Here is a 12,293-nt window from a genome sequence, read left to right on the forward strand (position 1 = left end):
AAAAGCAAAAAACAAGTAGGTTTTCATACAGCATGCAGTTATACATACTATGGAACACTGCCATGGCCTGCTATAAAACCTGAAATCCAAGTTCAAAAAGGGAATTAAACACATTGACAGAAGACAGGTCTATTGTTAGTGTTAGACATAATACAGTAGAACTATTTACCAGCCCAAGAAATCCATGATTACCAATGTCTGGGATGTTACAACAGCAGAAGACTCATTTGTTTTTGGCCTGTTTATCATACTTTTTCTGTAAGAAAATCCTTACGAATCTGCCACTGGGTCTACTGGACATACGGTTCTGCAGCAGGCACACCTCTGTCCAGCTTAGTACAGTATTCGTGTTTTTATGACTTACTTTTATACACACAAAAATATAATTTGATCCAGGTCACCTGTAAAGTAACCATGATTCTCTGGCACAGCTCAAGGCATAGAGCAGGATGTCTTCCTCTGTGGAGTTGGTTTTGTTATACATTTCCCATGCAAAATTCCATTCTTTATCACTTCCCATTGCAACACCATAGCAACAGATTGTTCTTTCAATTAAAGAAGGAATACTGCAAAGCAAAATATGATTAAAAGGTACTCTATTGTTATAAAGTGAAAATAAGCAGTTAACGCTAACTGAAAAATACGTTTATTTACAATTAAAATATGTACAAAAAGAAATACACATAAAACAGCAATCTAAATAAAACTATGAAATTTGATTGCTTTATGACTTAAACATTAACAAAACATGGGGTTTAAAGGCAAACCAAAAATCTTTTTTAAAAAAACAGCTGAGTTAAACCAGCTCATATACCTACAGCATTCAAAACCACTCTTTCACAGCACAGTCTAGGACATCAATTACATGAGTGTTGCACTGTGGATTTTATGATGACCATGGTGCCTTTGGAAGTGATGTTTGCATAGGATTCAGTACGATGTTGGCATGAACATTACTGAATTTTGGGGGGAAAGCAAAGGAGGGACTGAGATTTCCCACCCGAATGATAAGAGAAATCATCTGTATGTTTTCAGTTCAATGTTAGGTTAATGGTAGTTAGCTAAAATCTCCTTCTCCATATGCTCCCTAAAAAACTGCCTCAACTAAAATACTGCTATTTTCCTACCCATAGTCGTCCCAATAGTCTCAAGAAAATGTTCGTTATTGAATGTAAAGTTGTTATGGGTGAAGATGAAATGGATAAGCTCAGTGAACGTTTTCGTTGCAGCTCTGAATGAGTATGGAAGGCAGGCTGCAAGGGCAGCACTGTATGGGACACTGGTGTCCTGGTTGGTGGCATCTACAGTGGCCTGGAAGTGCTTTGTGATGTACAGTTCACAGAGGAGGACCTCTGTTGTGACCCAGGGGAAAACTGGAGCTTGGGTTTTTGTTTTTAATGTTGGATTAGGGGTGGGGCTTACTGATCTTGATATTTTTTCCAAGGATGGTCCTGTGGCTGAAGATTATTGGTCTGCCAGGATTCCCATGCTTGTGGATCTTGTGTAACGTGACAAACTGCTAGGAAGAGTGGTGGGTTACGTTATGTCATTTTCCTGGAGTCAATAAAGAAATGGTGTGATGACTTAAGTTTAAAGACTAACAGTAGTATAGTTACCTTTAGTAACTAACTAAAATATACAGCAACACTATCCTTTCCTCTAAGCTCATTTTCTTCTTTGTAAGGAGATAAGCCAACAACACAGAACCACAGGGAATAAACTAATTTAGAGAGGTCTACTTCACTCCCCTGAGCAAAAAAGGGGTAATATTGAAAGACTGGCTGGGAATCATGGCTCTCAGCTTATTCTTTCCACAGAACAGATAAAAATGCACAATATCAAGTCCAATTGGTTAAGCTCTGTGAGGTCAATGTTTGGAAAGATTCAGCTGAAGGCTGATCACCTTATCTGAAAGGGAAAACCATTATTCCCTCAACAGATACAAGAATCCTGCTGGGTATCATAACATACATGCTGCTAGCCTGTGGCAGAACAACTATAATGGACCATTATCAATTTTGGTCTCAGAACAGAGAACATAGAGCATCTAAAGGTATCTTTCTGTGAAAGGCGAGTCAAAAGGTTATTGTGCTCTTGTCCCTTTCTATCCAGTATATGAAAAGCCTCCTCTTTCACTGAATGAGAACGCTGATCCATTATTTGAAACCTAAGAACTTTCCTACCTCCCATGATTTCTTCTCCTTGAAACCTGATCTTTTTTCCACATCACAATTAATATTTCACACACTTTTCAACTCTTGAACTCAGATAAGGTATGTAAAATCCCAAAAGGAAAAAAACACTTCAAATATTATTAATAGGGGAAAATGTGTGGCTATTCTGAAAATGATCTCAGATTTTAGCATAGCATTGTTGCTTTTAGCGTGTGATAACAAGAATATTGTCTGTGGGACACACCAGAGTGTGTTTAGCATATTCAAGCTTTTCAGTTTACCTTTAAAGCACAGTTTGTTTTTTTAAGAAGAATGATCACTACAGCTATTTTAAAATAAAAGTACAAATATGAGTTCAGTTCACTTAGCCAACTACATACATCAACAAAAACATTTATAAAAGTTACACAACTGTAACAAATAAAACAAAAGTAATGACAAATTTTAAACATTCACTCACCAGTGCCAATACTATAGGATAATTGCATAGAAAAATGTCAAAAGAAAGGAGAAAAGAGAGTAAGAATTTCAATACATTGCACAATTTTTCCAACAACGCAATACTCTAATACAGAAAATCTGATTGTGGTAGGAGGGATCAGAGCCCAGACCTCTATTCTCACAGACCTAACCACTGGGCTCCGATATCACCATGAGATCTGACAGCTGTTCCCAGCATCTGTCCTTGCAAATATAGTCCATGCAAAATGATTTGATGGATTTACCATGAGCAGATGCCCATATCACACAAACACTGTTTCAGTCGGTACTTCCTACAGAAGCTTAAAAGTTATGTGGGTACACATGATGCCCCCAGAGCTGGGGGCCTTACTCTAGAAAGGGATAGGGCAATATGGGATATTACACCTGATCTGAGCTTCAGCCATTCTGCAGCTAAACAGAATTTGATCTTCCTGGCAACACTATGCATCCTCCAGACTATAAAGTCTGCATGAAAAGCAATAAATATGAACTCTATATAAAATTGGAATCTGGGGAAAAGGAGGGGCTTCGGGGATTTTTAGTCTTTTGGGGTTTTTTTAAGCTTAAATTCTGTCATTTTGTGGAGAAAGAAGAGCAGTGTACAGGAGGCGTCCCATTCTGCATACCCTATGTAAGGGCCCACTAACTTTCCACCTCACTTACCACATGCACACTTCTAAGAGCACATTATCATTCTTACTTGTACTCCGGGCTGTCCATCCACTTTGCATACAGTTCAGATGACAGATCCAAACAGTCCTGGAGACCCAGCCAACATGCTGTTGCAAAAAGCTTTTCCAAATATACTCTTGAAGGGAAGCCAAAATAGCAAGAATAAAAGATATGTATTCTACGTTTGGAGTACTTGGGAAAATGCTTAGTCAGCATGGTTTTAGCACATGATGCTGTTTACCCAGGAGAACCTCTACTAGAAACAGTAAAGTTTAATAAAAATAAAAAAAAAATCAAATTAAACTACCAACAACAGGTTCATGACATTGATATTCATGGAGATTAGTGAGGCTACCAACAGACTAATTTTTAATAGGCTTTGTGTGTTTTATACTACTCTTGCTCTAGCCTCATCATTCTGACATTCAAGCATCTAATGCTGGGTAGCCATGCAAAATAAACTATTTTCAAGCTCTAGTGATCGATCTGTAAATCACGTCTGAAGTTCACTGCTGTGGGTTTTCCTCTCACTAGCAGCAACCTGTCGCAACTGTTCACAATAAACAAAAATTACCATCTTCCATGCTCATTAAGTTCACAAAAAATACCCCAAACAATCCAGCTACTAAAATTTCATTGGAAGCACCATCATAAGTAACACACAATTTATAGGACAGTAAAAATAACAATTCAGTTAGATTCAAATAAATTCAAATATTTTTCCTTGATCTTGTACTTAAAGGCACATTACAGCATATTGGATCAAATCATGCCAGATCAAGCTTTGAGAAAAAAACCAAAGTACTTACTGAGCAAAATAGTCATCTTCCAAAGCATCAACATTCTGACGAATTAAACCTGCGTAATAATGGTATATTGGCAACATTCTCTTTAAAAGGTATTTCTTTTAAAAGAAGGGGAAAAAAAAGTTACTTTCATTTAGATCCACATTTTTATTTTACTCTGTTTTTCTTTACTTATTCAGATTATCCTAAAAATTTACCACTATAAATTTCTTGGTAACATACCACATTAAAATAAAACATTTAAGTTGTGTGTTTAAAAAAACCAAAAAACAAAAAACCAACCATTCAAACTGAGAAGCTCCCGTTCCACCTCACTTTGATAGACAAAAAAAATCTTTGGAACTTGTTATGGAAGAAAACATATGGTCATTCTCAAAAAACACAACAGAAAAGTCCTTGTCATCAAATAGAAAAACACTTAGTTCTTTTCACATGTTTAAAACATATCTTTACTGTTTTAACTTACAGAATGACTATCATGAGATTGCACTTTAAATAAAAGTGGAAGTCAAATAGGTGTCAAGGAAGTATATAAGGAAATGTTATCTGAAGTAGCCCAAAAATGGGAGAAAATCACCTCATTTAGTATCCAGACCATTAAAGCATGACAGATTAAACCCAATTCTTTCTTTCTCACCATGAAGATGAATTGGAAGGCAGTACATAACACAGATCACGTATGTACTATATCCCCTTTATTTATATCAGTGTTACTCCCATTACTTACTACTGATTATTTACTACTGATAGCTGTATTTTCCAGATCTTCAGTTTTACCAAAACCTAAGACCAAATTTAATATTAAGAATGTGAATATATTTCTGCTTTACACTAAGCAGCAGCTTAGGATTTAATGACAATTATCACTGATTAATCCATACAAATAAATACTATAAAAAAACTGGCAAAATCATCCAAAGGGAACTCTAAGAATTATGACCCATCATACTCATCATTACACTCCTGAGAACCTTATAAAGCATTTGTTTTGGTCTTTTATTTAAATGGTCTAGAATCTTCGCCAGTTAACAAAAAGGGCGATACCTTTAAAAGTGGATATACTTCATAGTTTTTCAGAGTGCTTTCCAAATTATCTGGTACTAGATTTAATAATACCATATTCCATATAGAGATTTCATCTTCTCTGGCAAGATACTTTGTTAGTTCAAGCGCTGATTCAATCTGAGTATATCCAAACCTATTTGAAGGAAAAAAACCCCTCATATTTGAGCATACTTATTCATATTAATACATACTATGACTATCTGTTTGTTTACAGAACTGACCATAAAACGCCAGGATACTGGGTGGAGAATAATCTGGCAAGGATGTTGGAAAATTATAATAAATATAAAACAATGGTGCCCCATTTAAGAGTTGAGCTCTCCAGACATTTATTACAAAGCAAAAAGTGCTTAAGCAAAGCAATGGGACACTCCTGGCAGGAAGCACAGCAGGAAGCAGACTGTATTCTGGTTGTGTTTTTAGGATGATATCCAAGCACATTTACAGCATGCTTCAGCCTCACTAGGACAAAATGAAGGAACAAAGCACTATTTTGAGTTACAATACACATCTGTCTTTATTGATGAACAACAGATTTTCATTACAGGTTACTTTATGAAATAATTAAATTGTACGTTTTTACAATTATGTTTCACATGCACACTATTCTTAGAATTAAGAATTTCAGCATGGCATTTCTGTGCTTCAGTATGGTAGTTACATGGAATTCATTCCTTCCCCAAAAAATGCCAATCAAGCCCCATTCTCCCAGAACAGAAACACTTCTGGTATACTAACGTCAGAGCACTGTTACATTAGAGTTACACTCCTTACTATATGCTAGGCCTGAGCTCTCTTATGAGAAGGGATGTCTGCATGAAAGGGAACCTTTGACTCCCTGCTCAGAGCTCCCTGCCTAGGCTTTGAAGGGAGGCAGTATGCTTCAGCCACCTCCTCCTGGAGCTCCCACATGACTGGTCCCTGATGCTTTTAGGATCTCTGGTACATTTTAGAGGCACAGGCAAACTTTGGGGGTCTTTGGCTCCCTTCAGCACTGCTCAGCTCTCCAGCACTACATTTCTGTAGCCTCTAAACATCAGCCTCCTCTAAGAGCTGCTCAGATTTCAGAAAATTAACATAAAATTGGCTTATCTTAATGCATTGATTTTCTGCAGACCTAAAACATCTGCAGTACAAGTGTTCTGTGACATTTTTCTGCCAAGAGATGAATGACAGTGATCCATTAGCAAGGGAAATGAAGGATGCATTAAGAATGATGCATGACAGCTGAGATGCCCCCAAAGAAATTAAGAAAAGAAAAATTCATTATCATCATTGAGAATTTTTTTTTGTCACAACAAATACAGGATGATCCCTGGAAAACTCATGACAATGCCATTATCTAAAATATTTTCTAAGAGATGGACAAAAGTTAGAGCAAGTTTTGAAAGAAACCACTCAGCACTGACAGAAGAATGGATTAAATATTTACTGCCCCACCATTCTGAGGTAACATCTGTTGTTTTTATGAGGCATGTATGGGTAGGAGTGAAAGAAGCAGAAATAGGAATGTTGAATGCAATTTTAATAATTTTTTATGACATATCCAAAACATACTTACTGTGTCAACGCAAAAACATCACTTATCAGCTGGAGCCTGCTAACAGCGGGAATAGCCTGCAAAAAGCATTCATTTGGTGTTAATAGATCTAAACACATTATTAAAATAAAGCTTTATTATGTTTCAAAAATATAAGACAAAGATCCTAACATCTTTTCTAAGCCAAAATCTTCTACAAAACATGATAAAATAGGATCCTGCATCTTAAATTGAAGTTGTTGCTGTGCTTTTATGGGCACATATATATAAACATACAACTATATAACACTAAATGCTACACTTCAAAACCCCTCTTGCTTGCATGCTGGAATGAACATTAAAATAAGGAAACTCTACAGTACCTAACAAAAATCCTGGTTGTAACATTTTGGTACAGGCTTTTTTTCTTTTCGAGGCTTCAGCGCAGAGTACATTGTTAAAATTAGCCCAAAGCAGAATCCAACACTATCATGAATTAAATAACTGAGGAAGAACTTTAGCTGAACCTCTACTGAGAGCCTGTGCTCTCACAAGGACCACTGGTCTCTGTGCAGTACGGCTTCGCCACAGCTCTGGTGAACCCTCCTGCTGACCAGTGTCCGAGCACTGCCCCAAGACTGCACATGCCTAAGTTCGTGCTGACTTAGATTTGGTGTGAAAGAAAAGCTTAGAAGAAAGGAAGCCAATGTGCTGCAGAAAGGCTTTAATCAGTTATGTGCTCTGACTGGCATAGTGTTCAAACCTTCCAGAAAAGTAATCTTGACTCCCTTGATCTATTACTACATGTGCCTCAGACTTCAAAAGTTTAAATCTTCTAATCTTTGGTATCAAACCCAATAAACTGACATTATCACCTAAGCTACACTTGAGGTTTAGGCAACATTAAATACTATGCAACCCCATATGAAGTCATATACATAGGCTGTTCCGTATCTCTCATCTTTAGTCCAAGCTATGGTAAATTAGAGGTTGCATGAACAGCCCATTGAATCAGCAAGATATTTCAATTCCATCAAATCAGAACTTTTTTGCTTAATTCTAACTGCAGATAAAGCTTAGTCACATATCCATACTGATAACTCTTTAAACCAAATTTAAGAGATTAGAAGAACCACAAGTTTTTAAGACAACTTTGAAGACAGGATGTGATCTAATGTAAATTATTTTTCAGCCTACTGTTTATGTGAAACTACTCGGGCCTGTTCCTACTCCATTGTGGAATGCTGCTAGTGACGTGAGTGGTGCACTTGTGGGTTATTTGTTTATATGCCATATATAAGCTTCCCATTGTTCCTTTTTCTTTTTCCCCCTTTTTTTTCTAAATCAAAGCGATTACTGGTAAAAATTGCAAGAAGAAATACATGGAAAGAAGTTTGCTTATAAGCTTGAAAAAAACAATCATGATCTTACCTTTGGATCATTTTCAAGCAAGCGTGCTAATCTTTTTAAGTTTAATTGATCATAATTAACTCTATAGTATCCAGATAAATTTACATTTAGCAGGATCCAGTCATATTCCGATTCCGATACTTGCATTTCGGGAAACATTTCTGTAAAGTGACATTAAAATTTATCAATGCACAGAAAATAAAATGATACACTCTCCTGCATTTATAAGCATTGGGTTCAGTGCTCCTCTGAGATCTAAGACACAACTTGGTGGCTGGACACAAAGAGAATACCCCAAAAGCCAGACACATTTGAGCTCCAAGTTCTGCACAGTGGAAGAACTTCAACAAGCAACCGATTCCCCCAGGCCACCCTGAAGATGGCAAAGATAAGGCCGAAGAACCAACTTGCTCCTACTCCAAAGAGCTGGCTAGCTGGCAGCTGTGAAAGTTCAGAAAGGTTATCTGGGAAGAAAACAACTGGGTAAGGAACAATACCCCTGCATGCTTGCTGCTTCCAGTGTTACTCCAAAACACAACTCTACCTCACACAAGAGCTGACCTCCTAACAGTAGCCATATAAATCTAGTGGAGATCTAGGGAAGCAGAATAGCTAAGCTCATGCAACAGAGACAATCTATCAAAACATTTAGCTGTAAATTAGTCCTGTAGCCCTCGTGAGTCATATCACTCACTAAAGGTCTCCTTCTGCAGTCCCATTTCACCTAGTTATGACCCAGACTATGTGGCTGATTACCTGCTCCCGCTAGCCAAATGTACAACTCAAGGAGCCGATGCAGCTTTGAAGGCTCTAAGCTGCCTCATCACGAGAGGATTGGAATGCTGCTTTAACTGGGTTTTATCAGCCTGATTTAAGAAGAAATCAAACTCGAAGACCAAAAAAACAGTTTTGATATGCATAGTGTGCATTGTCTAGACACTGCTGCTCCACCAAATAGGAGACTGGGACTTAAGTATTCTGACTAAGCAGATACTACAGGACTCAGCCTTAGTCATTTTCACAAATCAAATAAAACAAGAGAGAAAAGTGGTACATGACAGATACGAGCTTAACAGTTTAAGGCGGCTGTGGGTGGCTAGACTACAGCACTAGCAGTACTTTCCATGTAATGGCAGATGGGTACAATGCCCTGCTAATCATCAAAAGCACCTGCAGATGCAGCTAAAATAGCAAAAATATGCTCCAAGAGATGCAAATTATTCCCCATCTCCATCCCTCATGCTGAGTGAAACATGCTCTACCATAACAGCACAGTATTCCTCATGCTTTGCTTTAGCTGCAAAGACATATATCACTCAGGGACCAAGTCTCTTCCTGCCAGTGACCAACACAAATATATGGGCAGAAGCTAAGTACTTAGATATGCCTGGCAAGCCTTAAACCAATAGGACAGGCCTTTAACATGGCACAGTGCAGCTTTAAATAGACTGGTTTGGCTACTAGTAGCATCCTAGCTTTGAGTTTAATTTATCCTGTTCAGAAGCAAGATAAATTAGCTTTTGCAGAGCTCTTTGCAACAAAAATATACATACCCTAAAATTACTTCTAAGATCTTTTCTCTTTATGCATTGTTATGCTACTGCAGCAACTATTCAACAAAGCTCTGCTTCTTATCAAATCCCTCATTTTCATTTACCACAACCACTCTCATGAACACCTATGAATGACAACGTTAATAAAAGTTATCATCCAGAAGACATTTCAATTTTACAGGAACAAATGGTAATTCAATCTAAAAATACCCTCAACATTTCTAGCCTTTTAGGAAACCATTTGGTTTATCAAAAAGTAGGTAAAAAAACTTTTTTTTAAAAAAAAAGATCTTTAAACGTGAATGCAAGTTCCCTGACTGAAGTCTAGCATCTTTGATAGGTTTAACATGTTTTTCAAATGCAAGTGGAATGTGTTTTAATGACTGAATTTCTACTTTATGATAGTTGCTTCAGACAGATGCAACACAATGTTTTTTTTTTTTTTCATATGTTCTCCTCTAGCTCAAAGCACATGATGGCTGAAGAAATGGAATTATTATCATTAATAAAAGCTTAACACATAACACTAGCTCCTTCCAAGCAAGCACTGCTTAACACTTCTTTCCTCCATGTTTTCTAATTTTTTACCTTATCTATCAGTGGTTTACTTTATTTTAAATCTAAAGCACTCAGAGGAATAAACACCCACTGATTGCTTATTTATGTGTCTATATACTGTGAAATAACCTCTCCACTCATCTTCTTGCCTCAAGAATAGGCAAAGTAACTTCTAATCATTGCGAACAGAGGGCAGAGAGCTGGAATACACACACAACATATTGTAGTTTTGCTCTTAAGCACTCCATAAACACATTAGTCTCTGCATCTACTTATAACTGATTCAGAGTTTGATGGAATTCAGGACTGACTTGCCAAAGAAAAACAATTACCCGGTTCTAATGATTAGATTTTTCTCTCTCAAAAAATATAGTTGTTTATTGGAAAGCACTGAGATGAGAAAGAAATGAATTGTTTTATTTGACTGGATATGCCCATAAACTCACTTTTTTATTATAAGCCTTTAAAACTTTTTAAAATTCTACTCTTCTGAGAAGACCGCATAACCAAATCAAATTACACGGTGTTGAAAATATGCATTTTCTGTTTTTACAGATATCCATGTGACAATGTTGGGTCACTTCATACAGCTGTTTTCAATCTTTTTCAGTCTTCATATCTATTACTTGAACTTGATCATTTTCTGATGCATCACAGCCAAAACCTGAGGCCCTTTATACATTCAAGAACTCTCACTAATGTCAATGGGACCTGCTGAAGTAAGAATAATACAGAAATGTGAGGACCAATTTAGATTTGGGTGCAAAATGACAAATCAAAATTGCTGTGGAAGTCTCTACTCAGAATGTGCATTCTGCAGTATTATTAAAAACATACTCTAAAGCTTGATTGCAACTTAGAGAAAAACAATACAATAACTTATTCGAAAATCTACTGATATCGTAACACAAAAGTTAACACAATAGGTAAGTATAGACTTTGCCATACTAAGGTTTTACCTCTCATTCAATTCAAATTATATCTTCCATTTATAGAAGTGTTTAGGCATGTTGTTATCAGGTTGTTTTTTCAGATGTATGAACTAATTCATTACTTACTGCTGCTTTTATCGAGCCACAGTAAGGGTTGTGATGATCCATTTCTCATCCAAGAAATGGGAACAATCCATGTGTTACTTAGAGAGAGGGGGAAGGAAAAAAAAAGAGAGATAATTCATACTTATGCTTAAAAACAAGCTTTCAGCTGATGCTAAACTAGATTGCAATGAGTTCTTATAAAAATCTCCATCTATCCTCCTTCTCTGACACACAAAACCTTATCAGAAGGTGATACTTATGCTGGACCAGGCCTTAGGTTCATTGGAGACAGGGAAAGTTCTGGCATGGATTTCAATAGGCACTCATATTCAGACTATTGTTATACATTAGATCTTTGAATACCACTGTTTCTCTGGTCTGCTTTCCTTCTCCAGGCAGTAATCTTTTTCTCCTTACTTATTACACTTCATCCTATTTCTGGAGGCAGTAAAGCTCCTTTTCAGAAGTGTATCCATTAAAAAAAGGCTCCAGGCCTTACAATCTTAGTTTTGGCAACTTTAATTTCCTTTCTGAGAAAATGTAAACCTCCCAGAGAAACACATGAAAGCTATGAAACCTGCAAGTTCAAGGAAATGAAAAATTCTGTAATGCATGTCCTGGATTTACTTAAATTCCCATGGTACTGCCTCTTGCTGGAGGCAGAGTAAAGGACTCAACATTTGTGACTTGGAATTCCTTATCTGAGCTAACCAAATAGGTTGAATGGACTAATTCTCTGCACTTCCTCAAGGCCGGAAGCAAAGGGAACCCTGTGGTTCTCATCAGATCTCTCCTGTGGTTGTTTATGTTACCAGCAATTGCAGCCAGAGAAAAGCTGTTTTGGACTATGCTCTGCTCTCTAATTCTTGCCTGGCTGAGAACTCATCTCATGGGCTCTCCCCATGCATCCTACCACTCAGGACAACCAGTAAATTTCATAAAGCTTCAAATTCTGGCCCTGAGTTTCCAAAGTGGATGACTCTTCTCACCATTTTTAGGCACCTAAATATGCAGTG

At 37.1% G+C, this 12,293-nt stretch overlaps 1 protein-coding gene across 2 annotated transcripts in view; it reads right to left on the reverse strand.

Annotated features, from left to right (window-relative positions):
- The window catches only part of LOC112985805 (aminopeptidase Q), a 46,720-nt gene that overhangs the window by 11,126 nt on the left and 23,301 nt on the right, over positions 1-12,293 (reverse strand). For both annotated transcript variants that reach the window (XM_064501033.1, XM_026104708.2), the window contains exons 11-17: positions 11,299-11,375; positions 8,151-8,290; positions 6,762-6,817; positions 5,180-5,333; positions 4,139-4,233; positions 3,358-3,465; positions 402-566 (exon numbers count right to left, since the gene is read on the reverse strand). In XM_064501033.1, the coding sequence (XP_064357103.1) occupies positions 402-566; positions 3,358-3,465; positions 4,139-4,233; positions 5,180-5,333; positions 6,762-6,817; positions 8,151-8,290; positions 11,299-11,375 (795 nt within the window). The remainder of the gene's footprint in view (positions 1-401; positions 567-3,357; positions 3,466-4,138; positions 4,234-5,179; positions 5,334-6,761; positions 6,818-8,150; positions 8,291-11,298; positions 11,376-12,293) is intronic.

This window comes from Dromaius novaehollandiae, chromosome W (assembly GCF_036370855.1).
Source record: "Dromaius novaehollandiae isolate bDroNov1 chromosome W, bDroNov1.hap1, whole genome shotgun sequence".
In the NCBI taxonomy this organism is placed as follows: domain Eukaryota; kingdom Metazoa; phylum Chordata; class Aves; order Casuariiformes; family Dromaiidae; genus Dromaius; species Dromaius novaehollandiae.